Source organism: Garra rufa, chromosome 7 (genome assembly GCF_049309525.1).
Source record: "Garra rufa chromosome 7, GarRuf1.0, whole genome shotgun sequence".
NCBI lineage: Eukaryota > Metazoa > Chordata > Actinopteri > Cypriniformes > Cyprinidae > Garra > Garra rufa.
The window spans coordinates 13,501,889-13,523,061 of NC_133367.1; the positions used below are offsets into that span (position 1 = coordinate 13,501,889).

The 21,173-nt window shown below is 39.0% G+C and overlaps 1 protein-coding gene across 3 annotated transcripts in view; it reads right to left on the reverse strand.

The window, feature by feature from the left end:
• asic1b (acid-sensing (proton-gated) ion channel 1b) overlaps positions 1 to 21,173 on the reverse strand; it is a 61,550-nt gene that overhangs the window by 13,675 nt on the left and 26,702 nt on the right. For all 3 annotated transcript variants that reach the window (XM_073843924.1, XM_073843925.1, XM_073843927.1), the window contains exons 2-4: positions 18,199 to 18,349; positions 12,120 to 12,247; positions 3,346 to 3,496 (exon numbers count right to left, since the gene is read on the reverse strand). In XM_073843924.1, the coding sequence (XP_073700025.1) occupies positions 3,346 to 3,496; positions 12,120 to 12,247; positions 18,199 to 18,349 (430 nt within the window). The remainder of the gene's footprint in view (positions 1 to 3,345; positions 3,497 to 12,119; positions 12,248 to 18,198; positions 18,350 to 21,173) is intronic.

Sequence of the window (21,173 nt, forward strand, 5' to 3'; positions counted from 1 at the left end):
CTTCCAAAATGCATTACAAACTGCTTGACAATTGCATTTACAACACAATTAACTATACAAACTTGTGTAACCAAGTACTTCTGCGCAAAAGGCTGTACGACGTGCGCGTTCCCGTAAAATACACAGGCGCGCGGGTATGGATAGCCTATCTGCGTGCATCTTCCAATAAACTGCGTTGCTTTTAGAAGCGTCAATTCAGTTGTTGCATATAGTTTAATGTCTTTATTTCGGGATTATCAAAGTAAATTATAACTCAAACTTGAGATTTTACTGGGGCACAGCAGATTTTCACTGGGGCACGTGCCCCAGTAAAAAGGGTCTAGCAACGCACTCACCTGCCCTGAAGCGGCTTCATAACTGCATCCATGTCTGCGCGTCTCATTTGATGTGGTCATTTCACAGAAGTTGAAGACTTGTTCACGCCCCTACAGTGCAATTCGACTAAATATACGTCATCCGCGCTAAAATATCAAAGTGAAAATCATCATATCTTACGTAGTTTAGACCCAGCTCCCAACCCAACTTTGAGAATAGATTAACGGCGATATTTTTTTTATCGCGCGATATGAGTCTCACGTTAACGCAGCACGTTAACGCCGATAACGGCCCACCACTAATATATATATATATATATATATATATATATATACATATTGAGACTACAAGCAAGGTAAAGCTGCAAATTGAGCTCATTCACCTATTTTACAACTACTTTCCCACTGACGAGTTGCAGACACCCCTCCCATGACGCGATTTCGTGTCTGTTGTGAAGTAAATTTCACGCGCGAATGACGCGAATTTCACGCGCGAATGAAGCAAGTAAACTCAAAATGTTCAAGCGTCCAACTACGCTTGAATAGCGCGATTTAGCCGCGCAAGTCGCGTCTGGTGTGAACGCCCCATTATAGTCTCATCAGACCACAGGAGATGTAATTCAGTAATTCATGCTCTGGGACAGGTTGTCTTCAGGAAACTGTTTGCTGGTTTTCTTATGAGCAATAATGGCTGTATGTTGACGTATTTTTTAGAGGACAGTAAATCTATACTGCTATACAAGCTGCACATTGACTACTCTGAAATATATCCATGTTTTATTTCTATAGTGTTGTCCCTTGAGCGGATATACTAAAATGGTTGCCGAAATGTGGGGGAGTACTTGCTTTTGTGAGATACTACATATAAGTGTAATACTGCTTTAAATTGTTGTTTTTCCAAAAAAATATATAAAAAATAAATTTCAGTGTAACAGGCATATTTACAACAAAATCAATATATGACATAATAAAAAACAAATTACTTAAGTACTTAAGTTTTTTTTAAATTTGCCACTTTCTTAGGTTTTGCCCATTTGTAAGAATCTTTTACTCATTTAAAACACAATACAATTTAATATGCTCCCTTATTATTATTTTTTTTATATATATTTTAATATGTACTAGTCAGAAAAAGCATGTTGTTTGCATTTTTTTGACATTTTATTTTCCAAAAACATTTGAAACCTTAAAAGTAGACACTTTGCTTACATTTAATGTGCGTTTATGGACAAAAAAAAAAAAAAAAATCACTTGGTGTAGACATCTTAACGTCTTTGACCCATATATATGTATTATTTCAGATAAATGCTGATCTTTGGATCTTTCTACTTATCAATTTATTCAACAATTATTCTATTTAAAAAAAAATACTCAACTGTTTTAAATATTGCTGATAATAACAATAAAAAAGTTTATTGAACAGCAAATCAGCATATTAGAATGATTTCTGAAGGTTCATGTGACACTGAAAACTGTAGTAATGATGCTGAAAATTGTTATTATAGGAATACATTATATTTTAAAATATTCAAATAGACAGTTATTTTAAATAGTAAAAATATGTCTGTCAAATTTTTATGTACCTTAGATCAAATAAATGCAGGCTTGGTGAGCCAAAGAGACTTCTTCATAAAATATAAAAAATCTTCCCGTTCAATAACATTTGACTGGTAAATTTACACTGAGACTTTATTACAGTAATGAGAATCTAATGAGAAACATCATTTAGAATAATTAGAATTATAAACAAATCTTAAACTTAAATGCCCACATTGATTACAGTGATGAGAAATGCGCTTAACTGTGGTGCAAATAATAGTTACCATACAAAATAACCCTCGTTTTCTTCATGCATAAAGCAGTTTCTTATTATTTGCTTTTGATGTTGCGGTGAAAAAAAAAAAAAAAAGGAGCTAAACATGTTTTTGTGCGAGCTACCCTTTAAGAAGAGCGTGAGGATAAAGAACAAAAGGTGTGCCGCGGAGAGAGAAGAACGCAATGTTCTGGCTAAAGGCCTCTGTCTGTCTGCTAATTAAAACGTGTCGCCGTCCATCACGCCGTTGTTATCAGCTCTGAACGTCTCCTCAAAAATCAGATTTCCTTTTTTAATTAATTTTATTTATTCAGGTCCAGAAGTTTCCTCGAATAGCTCAAGGACTCTTGCAGAGATAAAAAAGCGCACGTACAATCGACAAGAAACTGAATGAAAAAAACAAAACAAAAACATGTCTAGACCACGCAAGAACGTAATAATTAAACCAAATTGCTTACCAACAAGGCTCCTGTTAAAATCAATAGTTTGCTACGTATCTCTAGCTATAATAAAACAGTCTACAAAGCTCCAGTTGATACTAACGAAATTGTCCGCATGTGACAGCTTTGTTGATTATAACCAGAGCGTTCTACTTTTGTCACAGTGTAGATGGCGTCGAAGATACAGCAAATCCCTGGATGACGCAGTTCCCATCTAGCTAATGACATAGTCTTTAGAGATGATCAGAGGGATGCGTTTCAAACGGCTGCACAAATCTCAGTGGGGTGCTGGATCCTAACAGGGCCGCATGAAATTATGGTTTTCTACTGGCTGAGGTTAAAATCCTCTTACTTTCACTAAGCCAAAAACTAGCAACTAGACTTTAAGGAAGACAACGTGCTGAACAGCTTTAGGAGCACAGCGAGGGTTTAAAATCAGCGCGGGTTAAAAAGCAACAGCTTCAAAACATTTTGTTCTGGAAACGGAATAACAAACCACACGAATGAGCAGTTATTTTAATAAATAACTGGCGGCCAGAAAAGACTAAATTAGTAGAGGCCTGCTAAAAAAGACGAGATTCTCACAAACTAGCTACAAGTTGAAGGTTTTAGGATGGTTTCATTGAGAATTAAAGCCAGAAGGATGAACTTAAGGAGAAATATTTGCCCTTTATCTTTTTATTTTGGGTCATGAGAGAGCAGCACAGGCAATCATATCTATCATAGCAGACATCATATCTGGTTCCATTGATATAGTACTGTGTGGGTTTGTGTTTACCAGGCATGTGCACCATTCGGCAGTTGCAATTCTCCACCAGATAGCGTGTCTCGCAGTCGATGCGGCAGGCGGTGATACTGTATGTGCTGAAGAAATCAGAATCCATGGGTGTTGCCTTACAGTCACCCCATGGTGGAGGAAGATACGTCAGCTGTAAGACAAAAAACAAATGGCTATAGTGAATTGTTGCATCTCTTTTATCACATCGCAAACAGCTCAGCAATATTACCAAAATCTTACATCAAAATACTGCCCTCCAAAGGCAAAGCACAGTAACTACACATTTGGTCACAATTGAGTTAAGGCTTAAAATGGACTTTGTGACAATTGTTTTTTTTTTCTTGTGGCAAAGTAAAAAAAACTTTAAAGGCATTTTTGTCAGTTTCAAGTGTTGGCGTAGTTACTGCACTTTGCCTTTGGAGGGCAGCATATGAGTCATTTTATTTTTGGAAAACTGTATTTACCTTAGCATAGTTGAATAATAACAGTTCAGTACATGGACGTGACATACCGTGAGTCTCAAACACCTTCGTTTCCTCCTTCTTATATACATCTGGTGTTTGCAAAAGACCACTGAAAAATAGGCTAATCCTAACATAACAGCGACTATTACGTAAGAGTCTTGGGATCATTAATAGTTATGCCCCCAACATTAGACATTAATGGCATAACCCAATCATCAGAAGTTCTGCAGGTAGGCTATTGTGAAAAAGATAAGCGAGGACAATAGGGAAAATGGCAGATCACAGGAATAAATGTTATGTTCCAGGATGTGTAGAGGATGTAAAGTGCAGGGATGGGTTGGTGTCTGTACATAAGTATTTCACTTACCACAGAGTAAGTAAACAGAGTAAGGAGAGATGACTGCGTGGACGATGGTAAATTATTTACAGATCCTGAGCATCACTAACAAGCATCTATACTTGTCAAATTTGGTAAGTACTGGCGCTGTAGTATAGCGTTACACAGAGCTCGGCAATCGCAAATTAAAAGTGAAAGTAAAATGATCACGCATTCAAAACGGCAGTTCCAATGACTAGTAATAGTGATTAAATATATATTTTCCTCCATGTGCGTGCTGAAATGAGCCACTCTGTGAAGCAGCCAATCAGAGCAGAGCTCATCATTATTATTCATGAACCTTCCAAATAAGGTAATAACAGGCCATTTAATTCTAGGGACAAATCCTAGGGTTGTAAACCGTATTTCAAACAGAACCAACAAGCCAGTAAAATGGCGACATGTCTCATATGTATAGACGGTTTCATCGGGCGCACGCGCCTGGACCTAAGTTAATTTCCGGTCTGTGTTTGTTTATCTGTCTGGTTCGTGTCGCGGGCTACAAACGCAGCTAACAGTAATGAAGTTGGTCTCAGGTTATTGTGCTGTGGTATGTGTTTCCCAAACATTTATTTATTTGTGGCGACCTGCCACGATATAAAAACCGACTGATTTTCCAATAGACTTCGTTGAATAAACGTAATGCACGTTTAAAAATCAAACCGAGGCGTGGGTGTTTTTATATCACTGTATTTCTGAAGAAAGACTGTCTTTAGAAAATGTCATTTTCATTTCATCCTGCATAAGGCAGCGTTTTTAAATTAAGAGCTGCTTTGTCTATAGCCATTACCGGGGAAACCTCGTTTCTCGTGCTTAAAGCACCTCCTGCTGGCAGAGGATGAGTTTGCATTTTTAATAAATCAGTCTAATTTACGCAGCCAACATATTTCGCTTGTTATTAAAAAAAAACTACTCTAGAAGGACTTAGCTGTTGTTATTGATTCTCTTTGGATGTCTACCGGAAGTTAAGTTTGGGCCACAAAAGCGCGCATGCGCAGTAACGTTTGTTTATGTTGTTGCCGTTGAAACCGTCTATAGCTGCGATATGGACTAATATTTGTAAATATACAAATACAGTCACTCAGAAACAGTCTTTTAGCGCACAACTTTTAGCGAAATTAGTTCTCTTTTGCTGAACACCGACTGCATTTCCACAGTTTAAAATCATTAGTTTTTTGAATAGGGTAAAAAAACAAAAACAAAAGCAAAAACAAAAAACTAATAGTTATGACCTTACTAGTCTCAGCCTCAGACGTCACGCCCACAGAACGTTGGCTAAACGTCTGATGCATATGGTACGCTTAACTGGAAACACTTCAGGAATGTCGAAGTCGTGATCTGATTAGTTGAATTTGATTTCCGGGAGACGCGAGTGTCGCGTTTATTTTCGGTCCGCCGGGAAACAAAGCGCAGACTGATTTACTCGGCGTTTTGCTAAAATGTGCTCATGCAGACGCCATTGTTGTTATACACATATGCGACGTTCGCGAACAAATTACTGACTTACTGCTTGTTCTCCCTCTTCTTCGTTATCTTCCAATGCTGGTTATTTCAATGACTGACTTGTTGCATGCCAGTTTGTTGTTGTGGGGGCATTTCCACGCACAGAAACGTGACGCTGAACGGAACAAACTGTGATTGGTTGTTTGACATGTCAATCAAACGGTCTTATGGGCGGGACTTGGCCAATGAAAGCTGCCATGAGTTCCAGACCTTCAGCCGTCAGTCTGAAGGTCTGGCTACGCGAGACTATGACCTTACTTACCTGGTTGATTACATTGATAACTGCATTTTTTTGTATTACAAGTTTTTCTAAAATGTTAGGTTTAAATATGCAAATGAGACATTATTTAATGAAATACGTGCTAATTTGCATACATTTCTAGTACAACAATCTAAACACTGGATGAAGTCAGTTTCAAAATTCTTGTTTAATTTTTTTTTTTTTTTTTACATATTTGAGTCAAAAGTTTTTTAGGGTATCTCATTTGTGTGTGTAAATATTACTGAAGTTTGGTGTGTGTAAATATTACTGAAGTGGAGATTTATGGCCCAGTGTAGAAGAAAAAACGGCTTTTAAGAATATGCATTGTAATTTAAATCTATTGACAGAAATAGATAAAGTGCTATAAAAGATACAATTAACAGTGTTTTTTTTTGGATGTTTTCTTTCCACTAGTCTGAAAAAACACTTTATGAAAAACCAAAAAGCCTCAAATTTGACAGGTGCATGAAAAAACAGTGTCCACAGTCCAAAATCTCTATTGTCATTGTAAGTTGCTTGTGATAAAAGCATCAGCTAAATGAATAAATGTAACACTTGCTGAGTTTTTATTACCCTTCAAATTGCACAAACTGAAATTGCGAATTGAAAATACACCTAATGGAAATGCGTCAAAGATACACGCATACGCCAAGATCTGTCAAAATCCCACCAAAATCCATTGCCTTGACTTATCGTGAGAGGTTTTAATCGCGTAACATCGGTTAATGGAAACAACATAATTTCACAAAACTTTTTTATTGGCATTTATAAAATATCGCCAAAGATTTGCAAAAAATCTGTAATGGAACAGGAATAGGCAGCAACAAAAACATCGCTCCTCACATGGAGTGTACAGGAGATCACAATGGCTTCCAACAGTTTGACATTAACATGCTGCTAACACCAGACTGTTATTCTAATAAGCATAAATATTCAACATTCCAATTATGATTTCCTTCAAATATTAAATAAAATAATTTATATGTAGGTGTGACGAGATTTCTCTCAAGCTGCATTATTCACATGTTATGCTGCAGTCAACAAAACAAAGTATCTTCAAAGGCTCCATAATGTTTCTGCATACATTTTCAAACAGCCTTCGCAAAAAAAGTCTATTTGGCACATCACTAGGTTTTGGACAACGCTATAATCCCTGAAGACACCTCACTATCAGTTTGAGAAATGCACGCACATACACTATAAACAAATGCTGCATACACACTAAAAATACACACACACAAGCTCTAGACACAAAAGGTAGAGCAGGCTAATGCTTTAGATAACGTTAGTGCAAATGAATTCACTATCCATAAACCTGAGAGGAATGTTTCAGGCTTAGAACAATGCAGGCTCTACCGACAGCATCTGACATGTTGACTTCGCTCCGAAACCTAGTAAGCTGGCAACACAGGCGGCATTTGAAGGCATTTTAGAAGGATCCTCAACATGAACGCTGTGTTCAAAGACAGGCGGCATTTTGCTGCTGCCTCCTAAGATACCTTGTTTTGGCATGCATCCAATCCCAGAATGCACTACAGCCAGCTCAGTAAGAAAGGAATTGGTAAAATAGTTCAGCCTAATTAAAAACAGCAATTTTTTTCAGCAATTTGTATTTTTTCTGCTTGTTAGGATATTGTCTTGTTAGCTTGGAAACATGCGGATGTCAAACCCTGGACTGTATAGCATTACTCCTATGGCTGCTTTCCACAAGTGCTAATGCAACCTTAATTACGTGAGGCAAATGTCAGTGACTAATGAATCTGGCATATCCTATAGGAAGCCTCGTTTACTCAAATTTGTGTTTACGGGTATAAAAACAGCGACTTAATTTAATGACTGCTCCAAATGTGCCCTGAAGCAATTGACAAGTTAAAAAATTAGGGCTGCCCTCGACTAAAGATTTTCCTGGTTGACTAATAGTCGTTTATTTTAAGCATTAGTCAGCTAATATTCTATATTTGAGTTTCCTATTTGAATTGGTTTATTTAAAAGTAGATATTTCACTAGATAGATATATTTTTTTATGTCTGTAAGGCAAGTACACACAGTTTCACACTCAAGTTCACGGAGATAGTTTGATTTCATTATTTTACAAAAGCGCAATGTTTCGTTGTTATTTTGAGTGCACACAAAGAAACGTAGTCTGTTCAGATTTGAAATTCTTGTCCGAAATTTTCAGACTAAATAAATACGACCTCACGTTGTGTAAATCACATCTCCAAAACTTTCGTCCATCATAAAAAAATTCAGATCAAGTTCGATTTGCTGCATTTTCGCATCCATAGCAAGCATTTTAATATGAAAGGATGACAAATACGAAAAAAAACTAGAAAACGCATATGAAAATTTCGGACTCAATGGTGCAATGGACTTTAATGACTAAAAATGACGGAGTATTTTAAGAGCAAGTGACCGCACTGGAGCCTCCATCTGTCATGCAGTGATTGCGCTACTGTTTAGCTTCCACACACACTTGGATAGCACACATTTTTCTGATTGATGAATGATAGGTGAGCATTTGGATGTCCCTTTTTTCTGCGACTAATAACATTTTGGCCGACCAAGCCTCTTCTCATCGACTAGCGGTTAGTCAACTCTTAGGGAGCAACCCTATTAAAAATATTACAATTATTAAGTTTACTGTGGTTATCGGTATGGTAATTCAACTTTCTGCTCTGCCCAGCACAGTCTAAAAGTCCAGAATTGATGTCCAGAATGTTCACACATTTAAAAAAAAAAATATATATATATGACGTTCCATTGTGTCAATCACATTTACAAACTGCTTCTGAAACTTTAATTCGTCATGAACAAAATTCAGATCAGGTTCAATTTTGTACATTTTTCACATCCATAGAAAGCATTTTGAGAGGTGTGTTAAAAATTGAGAGCCACCATTTAGGCGAACACCAAAATCAGAATGGTGTCTGACAAGTTGATCCACTTCGTCTCAGAGCACAAAGCACTGTGTGACAAACAAAGTCTCTGTTTAGGATCAAGTGGTTCACGGAAGTTGGCGGTCTTCATTTTAATAAGTGGCTTCAGTATCACTGACAAAGCATCAACCTGAGCCACTTATATCCTGAAGTAAACTGAATCTGTTGGGATAATTCCACAGCTCCTTGATATGGAGGTGAAACTCTCCCTCTCTGCGCAATCTCAGGATTGGATTGATCCACCATTTCCTCTCTCCTTTTCTCTTTTTAAGAAGAGAGAGGACAACAAAATCAGCCTTACTGCTTGAAGACATTTTGTATTGTTTTGCGAATTCTTTCGCAACAGATTAATAGGCAACGGCTCAGTGTACATGCCAAATTTTTAGGACGACAAATGTCAAGGACCTTTAAGGGACAGTTCACCCAATAATGAAAATTAGCCCATAATTTACTCACCTTCAAGCCATCTTAGGCGTATCTAATATTCCTCTTTCAGACGAATACAATCGCAATTACATTTAAAAGTTTCCTGGCTCATCAAGATGTATAACTGCAGTGAATGGAAAAAAAAAAAAATCCATCCATCATAAACCTCTTCGGCATGGCTCTGGGCTGTTAATAAAGGCTTTCTGATGCGTTAGTCTAATAAAAATACAGACTTTTAAAACATTATAAACAGCAATCGTCAGCTTTCTGTCAATCAAGCAAGGGCGTTCACAACAAAACAAAACAAAAATGATTCACAGAGCATCAGTAAAAGCCTCCTTTAGTGATCCGATGTGTTTTTGTTAGAAAAATATCCATATTTAAAAAGTAGGAATCATTTTAATCTAGCTTGAGCAGTTGTACACAGAACTTGCTGCTTTGGGAAGGGACGTGGCAGTACTGAAACGCCGTCTAAGCTGTTCGCCAATTGCAACGCAGTAGGACTGCTAACCAATCACAACACATTTCGTTTTTCGGAAGGCGGACCTTCATCAAACCCGGAACTAATCGAGCCATTTGTGCCAGCGTGGGTAGAAATCTATTGTAATAATGTAAATTGTGTGAAAAATAATGCGTTTCTCTCACCACAAAGAGCATAATGGGACCCCTTTAAAAATCTGTATTTTTATTAGACTAATGCATCGTTTTGCATCAGAAGGACTTTTTTTTAACATCCCAGAGCTGTCTCGAGTAGATTTATGATGGATGGATACACTTTTTTTTTGAGGATTTGGGATATAACTGCGATTGTGTTTGTCTGAAAGCGGAATTTCAGATATGCCTAGGATGGCTTGAAAGTAGGGATGCACCGAATCCAGATTTTTGGGGTTCGGCCGAATACCGAATCCACTGTTTAAGATTCGGCCGAATCCGAAACCGAATACCGAATCCTACTCGCATCCTTAATTACACGTTTTTAGCTGTGACTGTCCAGCTGCCGTACCTGAAGTTGCTGCATTTTGGCTGCTGTCTGTAGATTCCTTCATGCAAAACTCGTATTCTTTTGGATGTTTTAGGGGCCGTTCACATGTAGCGTCTTTTGCGCGCTCAAATTCGTTATTTTAAATGTAGACGCGCGGCTTGCGCGCGCATAATGGAAGCGACGCGGTCGCGACCCGCACGCGGTGCGACGCGCTCATTTTTTCCAGGCGCGTCCGCGCCGCATCGAGATAAAAACATCTCAACTTTTCAGAATGCAGCAAGCGCTCCGCAGCTTGGAGCTAGAGCGCAGCTGATGGTTGCTTAGAAACGGCAGACGCTTCCGGAGCGCAAGCGCCCGAGCGCTTTGTTGACAAGGAAGAAAGCGGCGCGCCTATCGTTTTCCACGCGTTTTTAGGCGCGACATGTGAACGGCCCCTTAGACGCAAATGTTTTAACATCGGCGATATTTTGTGTACTGCTTAGGGTCCTTGCCACCACGAGACAAATTGGCATTGCAAATTGAACATAAAGCTCGACTTGAATCGCCTTCTTTTGGTTGAAAGAACTGCCAAACAAAACTTTTTTTGCTTACGAGTTCCATTTTCAGATTCTTACAGCCTACTACATTCGAACGGGTCCTATGTAGCCTAAACACCTTCACGTAATCAATGGCCGTGTGACGTCGTAGTGCAAGTCTAGGGTTCGGTTTCGGTGGAAAATAAATCTAAGGTTCGGCCGAAACCGAACCCTGTCAAAAAGCCCAGGATTCGTCCGAATCCGAATCCTGGATTCGGTGCATCCCTACTTGAAAGTGAGTAAATTATGGGGTTATTTTCATTTCCGGGTGAACTATTTCTTTAAGAGTCACATCCGTTAGTAAATACGGTTGTCAATCCCAAATGCTGACTGTGTGAACCATGGTGAAAGCGACAGACGGAGATGGATGCTAATTCTGTAAAAGCCAGCGACATTGAATCTTGGTGATGCATCTAGAGACGTGGGCTTGATCTTTGTGTAAGAGGAAAATAAATGAGGGGAAATGTTACTGAAATCAATCCCCTGCACATGGGAGACGCACTGACCTCCAATTACAAGAGCAGAGAGCCGTCTGTGCATATCAACCACCTTTCTGTCTGTCTTCAGCCAGTCAGACCGTCTGCCCATCTCTTTGACTCTTATTTATCGATCACGTACACCTTGACTTCATCTCATTCTTTCTCTCACAGAAACAAAGATGCTGTTTTTATTTCATGATGGGGCCTTCATGAAAATTAAAACATGGATTCTGAGAATCCTATAAATAAATAATATGTATTCCAGACAGCAGGGTCGACCTCTGTGTCGGCCGTTCGCTCTCATCTGAAAATCAAATCAGGTTTGTGGTTGTGGGAGACCAAATTTCTTCTTGGGTGCAATCTCACATAGCTGTGCACATCATATCTCAGCTCAAAATCAAAAAAACAAAACAAAACAGGAAATTATATTTTGAATTAAAAAAATAAAGCCTAGTTTATAAGCATAAGATTTTTTGAATAGTGAAAATGACGGCTATTTCATGATATTTTATGACAAAGATTTTTGCGTTGTCACATTGTTCGTTATGATTAAGCACAATTTTGTTACATATTCTGATTTCTAAAGTCTGAAAGTCTCATTATTCCCCAAATTACTGTTAGCTATTGAAAATGTCAATCAGAACTTTAAACAACTAAATAAAAAAAGCAGCTGCAGAAACCAAAACCAAGCTGACTGACACAATCACAGTCTGTGCGTTTTGAGACGAATCCAGCACTGAGAAATTTACAAAAAGAACAATGATTTAGTACCCGCTGTTCTTGGCAGGAGACGAACGTCTGGAAGCCTGGAGCCACTCCGAATCCCAGTTGATCGATGAAAGGCGGTTCATCCTGCGTGTGGATCTGGACTTTGATTCCAGCCTCGAAAGACGTCTCATCTGCGCAAGAAAAAAAGAGATGTGAAGACTGGGACATGTACTTCAATGCAGGTGTCTCAGAAGAACAGATGATATTAGCTCAGATGAGCCGTGCTTTCAGCTTATCAAACACTCTCAAGTTGAACCCAAGAGTCTATTGAAAAAGTAAAAGAAGATAATGACAGTGGATGAAGAAAATGTCACTGTTGTTTGTTCCCTACAATATAGGAGCAACTGTAATAACAACAGCCTTCTTAGCAAATGCTCTCAATAGTCTCAGCCTTAGAAATCATGCCCATGGACCGTTGGCTGAACGTCTGATGCATACCACACACAAAATTGGAGAAACTTCAGGAGTTTCGAAGTTGCCACTGAATTGGTTGAATTCTACAGGATTTTCGGGAGTTGTGTCACGTTCTTTAAAGTTCCCTCATGAAAGAAGAAAGCTATTGTGTTTACATGTGATGATGAGCACTTATCAGGATCTACTAAACAAATTTATGTGAAATATTTAAAGTTTGCGGCACAGAATGTTGGTCTTTGGCCATTCAAAGCATTCAAGGTTCCCAGACCTTCTGCTATCAGTCTGAAGGCCTGGCTACATGAGACTATACTCTTAATTAAACCAAAGTAATCTAAACTAAGAACCCAAACAGTATGACTATAAAAACATCAATAAAACAAAGCTATAATGCTACAAACGTGGTCAGCTTGAAAGAAGGGATGATTAGAAAATTAATTAGCAACAGAAAACCAACAACAGTCAAATCGACTTGCCGGAAAAATGAAGCCAGAAACCTCTTTCCACCACAAGAACATCCCACATCCAGTATGATTACAAACTGCGCATAAGACCATTAAAAAAACATGGATGGGTTATATCCACAACACAAATTAGCAAACAGGGAATCGACAATAATTTTCAAACAAACATAAAAAAACAGCTACACTGGCAGGAAGAGATCTTCAGATACTAGTCTCAAAGGCATTTCAAACTGCTTCATGTCTGTAAACTTTTGACATTTCGCCATGTGTCATCCTCAGACTGCAAACAGGAATAATCCTCAGGTTTCGAGACGCGTCTCTATGGACTGCTAAGCAAACAGCAGTGTTAGCGCAGATTATAGGCTGTGTTTGACTCTGTTCTGCATCATCTAAGTACTTTAAATTAGTATATTATAGTCTAAACTCTGGCGTTCTTCCACTGCCTGCTGGATTTTCGTACAGTTCACAAAGTGGTCCACATGTGACACTGTTAATGACTATTGTTACAAATGCAGTTTCCAAGCACATCCTCTATAATCACACAGAGATGTTACGGATGTCTCCCACCTGCTGTATCACCACTTTTGCCTTTTAAACATCTGCTTAATGATAATTAACACAAACAGAACAACATGAGGGAAATGATACAGCCGGCCACAGTAAACTCGCAGATGCCCCATTTAATGAATTGTTTATTAGCAGATCATCAGGAGCATCCAGCACTCAGACTAACTCATTGTTTTACTATCAAAACCAGGCCTTGTTAAACTCAATCCCAAGTTTGTTATTTGATTCTAACTAGTCAGGCTTGCAGATTTTACATTGTAAACTCTGGGATAATGTTCTTATTTGCATATATACAAGACTGGACAAGTACAGAGTAAGGCCCTGTCCCAAATGGCACACTTCACGTGCACTTACGGTTCTGCGGACTTGCAATGGCTACCACACTTGAAAAACCTGGGACTTTTATTAATTTTATTTTTTGGGGGGAAAAAATGGACTGGGACACACTAGAGGATTTCCAGAAAACTGTGGGAGACCAGATGTGAAGAAAGTTTTAATCAATTATTTAAGGGTTCAAAGCGCGTAGCACTGAAACCCTATTGTAAATGTTACAATGGTCACGGATCAGCGATCTCCACATAAAACTGATTTTGTAGACCAAATGTAGAGAATTAAAACTTGGGAGGGATGGTAGTACTCACACTGCCCACAACGTGACCAAGTCTTGCCCCAATTGGCCTGATTACAGTGATCAAAAGTACGAAATAACTCCTAAACAGTCAGTCACAAGCTCAAGTGTAGTTGGAGAAGTCTAGTTGGATATGAGTAGTTGGAAGTGTAGTTGTAGGTTGTCAGGTATGTTGTATTTTTTGAAAAACCTACTTTGGCAAACTAGTCCTAGGTTTTTTGCCCGATCAGAACCAAACAAGTGCAGTAAGTTTCTTTGGAGAGTGAATATTGATAATTATCAAAAAGAAGTTGAACTTTCGAATCACTGTCTCAAAGGGGCATCAAAATGTTTGAAAGGGGCAGGGCCAATCTGGGGAAATGTGCCTCAAGTGTCTACAAAGACACTTTGTATATTGCATATCTCAAAAAACATGGCCACCCTTGGCAGATGAAGTTTGAGCACCTGTTACAAGGTTAAGTTTGAAAGAAATCGGCCACTGGAGGCTATATCACATTTTTCAAGGGCATAAACAATTATACATTGCGCTGTTTGCCACACATCCATATCATACGATCGAAGTTGTCATTCCGGACAACTTTATCTCTAGAACCACTGCTGTCAATCAAATTGTTTGTTAAATGATTGAGAAAATTTAAAAAACCTACTTCCGCGAACTAGTCCCAGGGTTCTCTCTCTATAACGGCATGGTTTACAAATGGGGCCTGTCGAAATTTACCCCATAAAGCCCAAATCAAAACTCAAAACTTCACGAAACCTGCTGAGCACATGTGGCAGGTGATTCTAAACAAGCATGCAACGTTTTAAGGGGATTGGACCACAGATGGTGCTTTAAAAACATCATATTTCTATGGTAAATTACCTGGATTTGCCAAATATACTTTTTTAATCATTGACATTTGACATTGCTTAATTATATGTTAATGTATTTTTCCTTATATGCTTAAATGCCTTAAGCGCTTGAACCCTGGTAATCACTGCTTGCAGCTATATTTTAGTATTATAATCATCTGAACACAAACACTAGAGAATCCGGCCGGGCCGTGAGACCACACACCTGTCGACTGTAGGAACGATTTCAGAGTTGCACAAGATCTTACAGAGAGCAAGATCAAATGTGACTTGAGAAGAAAAACAAATGGAGGACAATTGATGTGGTCAACTGGCTCTCCTGGAGCGTGTTCTGGGTGATGTTCTTTCTCAATACTTTACTTTCGTGGCAAGTTTAAGTTGTAGAAGCATGTAACATCAGGTTGGTGGTGCTTGCTTTCAGCCCAATCAAGAGGGATCATAGAAGTATATAAGGATGTTTTGATCAAAAAGTCAGATGCACAACCCTCAAATTGGGCTGCACACCCACAATCGTTGAGGGGTGCAAATCAGACTCAAAACTGGGCTTAAAATCTTAAAGTGTGGCCAGCCAAGTCTTGCCAAAATAATCTAGCACTCTAGTTTCATGTTGTACCACTTTGGTATGTAATTCAGGGTTAGCAGAGCTTTATAACCCAGGGTTAAATGTAGCGCTAACCCCCATTCAAAAGTGTGATGCATGGTTTAACTCAGAGTTAAAAGATGTTAACCCAGGGTTAAGTGTAAAGTGAAAAGCCTTAGAGAGAAACAGTGCAGTGCAGAGTTTCTGGAGAAGCCTGGCATTGTCAGGACTTTGAGACAGCTGCTCTGTAATTACAGAGAAATCCAGTCAGCTGTGGAAGAGATTTCAGGACAGCATTCACCCGAGTAACCGGAGAGCTGCTTGGAGGATGTGATTAGATATCAGAGACCTTCGAGAGCACCTGGCGTTTGGAGAAATTTGAAGGAGCACAAGCAGAACTCCTCTGGAAATCACAGCATTATAAAAACAATCTCTGTAAATGTCGGGCGGTGACACAGGCAGGTGTGCAGGGTTTCCTATCTACCCCCTCTCTCTTTTCAATTACAGAGCGTAGAGAGGTTAAACCGCTCCTGCTGAGAGACAGACACGAGTGAGGTTCACTTCCCGGTCTGGACTGTATAGCATCACGTGTAATTGGGTTGCACCTGTATTGCGTGTTTGTGTATTTGCAGTTTTCTGATCAATAGGATCCAGCCTGACATCACTTTCTGCATTCTGAGTGCTCAAAACCGATTGGACTTTTGCAGAAAGGTCACAGACACTTTCTCCTTGCAGCATTCTGACCTTCTGCTGGCGAACATGTCCAACGGCTGCTGTTGTTGTTTACTGCAGTGTTGTGCTTGTTCAATTTTTTCAGACTCAGTCTGATAAACTGTTCTGATGAATGTCGATCTGTTTTTTATGGCGGTCTACAGCTCTGCTGCAAAACCTAGTGAGCTCTGTACCTAGCATTTTAAGGCATAATTGTTGGCCTAATTTTGGCTAAAGTCTTTGTTCGCCATCCCAGAATAAATTACAATAAGCTCAGTGAAAAACCTTTCAATACAGTAGATGAGTCAAGACAAATATTTAAATCTAATGAAAAAGACTTATCAGCCTATGTGTGTCGATATTAACAACATGCTGACATCAAACTCATTGAAATCAATTGCGAGTCAAATTGAGCATTCCAATTCAGTTTCTATTTTAGTTAGGATGCTGCTAAGGAGCGGCTATGCCCGCTAGCAGAATATTTATGGATTTGAATTGATTCAGTCCCTTGCGGTGAGCTTTGTGACATGAATGTTCATTTAACAGTTCCTTCACAGTCCGTTTGGTTTAACCTGTTGATTAATATTAAAGACAGAGCCCCGGTCTAGCAAACACGGATTAATCCCAAACTAAACCCTCATAAGCAGATTAATGACTTTTAGACGGCTCAGGCCATGCTGATTTTATGCAAATCTGCCTGGAAGAATTGGTGGAATCCCAAGTGTTTCAGCTGGAATTGTTTTAGTGTGGATTCAACTTGGGAATCAGGAGTGTACAACTAAAGACCTGCTGGATCCCTGGATGGATTCTGCTAAATGCGATGCAAGTATCAACTTTTTCCACCAAGGCAGTTCAAGTGCTGTTTCGGAGCCAGAGCCTACACTCTTAAAAACAAAGGTGCTTTAAAAGGTTCTTCACAGCTATGCCATAGAAGAACCATTTTTGGTTTCACAAAGAATCATTCAGTCAAAGAACCATTTCTTTCTTATCTTTTTATAATCTGAAGAACCTTCTTTCGACACAAAGAACCTTTTGTAAAACAGTTGTTAAAGGTTTTTTATGGAACCATTTGGACAAAAAGCGCTCTTCTACGGCATCGAGAAGCACCTTTATTTTTAAGAGCGTAGTTTCGAATTGGTTCTTAGTCTTTCAACACCCAAAGCACCAGTTCAGAACCAGGGAAAGTGGTCTGTTAGTAGCACCACAACATTGCTGGTCTAGAAGAATTGCTTGGCATCAGGGTTTGGGGACAGGGTTGACGTGACCAACAAGACGAAATAGCAGCTAAACACTAACTTGTTAGATTCACCGTGTTTGGATGCCGATGTAGGTTAAACGAGTTGCCTGCTTTCCAATCGCTCTCGCTGTGCTTTGGTGTTGTGGTCTCTAGCACGTGGAAAGCAAACTGGTTATTAGAAGGCTCCTTACACTCTTAAAACTAAAGATACTTCACAATGCCATAGAAGAACCTTTTTTGTCTAAATGGTTCCATAAAGACGTTTTAACATCTGAAGATTATAAAAAGGTAAGAAAGAGATGGTTCTTTAAAGAACCTTTGACGAATGGTTCTTTGTGGAACAAAAAAATGGTTCTTCTATGGAATCGCTGTGAAGAACCTTTTGAAGCACCTTCATTTTTTTTTTAAGAGTGTAGTTGAACCAACTCCGAACCGGCAATAGCACTAGCTCTGAACTAGCCCCCAGTTCCTGCAAGTGGAAAAGAGGCCTCAGATGTTTCTCCTACAGTTCTTTAGGAGAAATAAAAACAGAAGCAAATGAAGCAGTTGTTGACATTTGGGCTGGTTAATGTTATGGGATCTCATCTAAAACTGAGAAGACACATGAGATTACTAGGGTTAATGAGACGTACCAGTCTCTCCCCACACAGGCAGATACTCGTCCTGCTGGATATCCAGCATCAGCTCCAGCCCATTTCCCATCCCTCCCTTCATGGTGATCCGCAGGTCCTGTCCATCCTGTCCAGAGTTGAAGGTGTAGCATTTTCCATAGCGTGTGAAGATCTGGAAAAAATAAACAGAGATTTTGAGCAATTATTGTTCAACGATGGATGAATTTCAACTTCAATTTCAAATATCACTGGTATAATGCTTCAGTGTGCATATTTAAATTAATTCTTTTTAGCGAAACATGACTCATGCAAATTAGGCTTATTGAAGAAATTGTCTTATTCACAAACGTCAGTGCTGTTTGTATGATGAAATTAAAATTGCTCTATTATCACTGGTAGAATGTAGGCGATGTTTAAAGAGTTTCTAGTGATCGAAGCAACATTAATTAATCAAATGTTTATTAAATAATGCTGAATAATAAATATCCTTGATATAATTAATCAAACAGAGGATATTTCTAAATGTCCTTTATACATCTAAAAAGATATACTTCAACACAAAGTCAACAAAACCATATTTAAGTTCAAAGGTGCTTCTGAACAGGAATGACCCAGTTGCATTTCCAGCTAAAATCGAAGTCTTGCGAGTCAGGTTTCGGGAAAGCGTTTGATTAATTATAGAGCATCTCTAACTTGTGACATGATCTTCACAGGGGCTGAGGGGCTCATCCAGCCAGTCTTAATTGAAACTGAACTAATGGACATCTAATCAGATCCCAGACAGCAGGATATGGAGAGCACGGCGCCTCAGAAACACAACCGCTCCTGCTGCGGAAAAAAAACAGATTACCATCGCGGACAAATGAGAAAAATTCATAGAGGAAATGAAAAGAGCCACATCTTTAGAGAACTTAGTAAAGCTATAAAAAAAAGGGCTACGGCTCTCCAGGGAATCACATCTCAGAAGGAAACGCAACATGTTTCTGAATGCAGACAGCCGCCTTTACCTTTTTCCTCTTTGAGAGAGAAACCTCTCAATGCCAATGAAGGATGTGTCAGATATCAGTTGGCGTGTGATGAAACGCTGCAGACAGACAGATGAATGGCTGATTCAGCCAATGCACATGCACGTATTCACAGATGGAGTGCTTATATAAATACACATCCTGGCGAGGACAGCAAAAAAAAAAAAAGATGCAGATTATGTTCTGAGACGGATCTGAGAATTTTTGTGAGATTCTAGACATTTCATGAGTCAGAGACTATTACTTTTTCCACATGCTTTTAACAAATGTCAACACTGACGCATTTCAATGAATCACACGGTAAAATAATAATGTTTAGAATTAGCGACAGAGGTCACTATTTAAAATGTTATTTTATTTACTTTTGATGTTTTTGACAAAAAAGTGAATTGGGAGAGAGAGGGGGCTGGGATGGGGAGAAATCCTTGAGTTGGGATTCGAACTCGGGTCACCCATAGCGCATTTTGTCGGCAAGCTGCCCACAAAAACTTGCATTGACCTAGTAAAGCAAGTGTTTATTTAACTGACCTGAAATTCTCTCAAACTGATGCCAGGCCAGCAGACCAACCTTTCTGATGAACCCTGACTGGCTACATTTACATGCAACCAAGTAATCCGTTAGTAATTGGACTGAAGCACAATTAGACTGAAAAGCCTTCATGTAAACACCTGAATCAGCACGATCCGAATGAAATTTCGATCAGATTGAAAGGGATGGTGTACAAATTTTCTCATCTGATCAAGAGGATTGAAAACTAAAACGCAAAATACTTCACATGTGTATTGACGTAAAATGCCATAACGATGTATGACGCATGGAATGAGCTGTTGCTTTGGTAGAATGAAGTGCCATAAATGACTGTCATGTTATTTTAGAATTCTCCTTCCACTCGTCGTCTGTGAAGTGGAGCATAACAGCATCCCATCAGTCCTCACTTTATTCTCTTTTCCACGGGAATGGGCGATTTTACTGCTTCATAAATAAAAGCAGCACAGAACAAAGCTATACATGTACAAAAGTTTTTTTATGCTCACATTAGGTGGTGTTTCAGCCAATTCGAAAAAGGAACATTTCGCAAATTGTTTAAAGTACTATAACCTCCAAGAAACACATAATACGTGGCCACTTACAAGTATAAAGGGCTTTCCTTGCCAATGATCCTTGAATTACACTCTAAAGGTGCTTCAAAAGGTTCTTCAACAGATGCCATAGAATAACCATTTTTGGTTCCACAAAGAACCATTTAGTCAAAGGTTCTTTAAAGAACCATTTCTTGCTTACCTTTTTATCTGAAAAATCTTATTTTCCACAAAGAACCTTTTGGGAAACAGAACGGTTCTTCAGATGTTAAAGGTCCTTTGTGGAACCATTTAGGCATCGTGAAGCATCTTTATTTTTAAGAGTGTGCCCCTTATTTTCACTGCACACATCTGCAGACCATTACGCCTGTGGCACGTTTCAGAGGTGGCTTTCCGCACTGCTTTGCTTAAGATACACATGTATGTCTCCTTCGATTAAGGGTGTGTTCACATTTCATGTTTGGTTTGAATAAAACAAACTCTGGTGCGACTGCTCTGTTAGTGTGTTTCATTTGAGTAATTGTGAACGCTCCCATCCGAACCCTGGTTTGCATCAAACAAACGGACTGAGACCACTAAAAAGATGGGTATCGGTCCACTTCCAAAAGAAGTCTGGTGTGCTTTGGATGAAATATGAATGCAACATGGACCAAATACTTCTAAACGAATCAAAAACAAATTGAACAGAGAAATGAGGAAGTGCCTTTTATGAGCTCTTTGTGGTGAAAATAAAATCATATACATGCAACACTGAGCATGCTTAGTCCAACACACGCTGAGCAGACCGATCAGTGAATAGGTACTTTAATGTCATAAACCCGCAGTGCTGCTTTAAAACGAACACAGCTTTTACTTTTGTTTGGAGTGTCCGATGAGTTCCGTCATGAAATG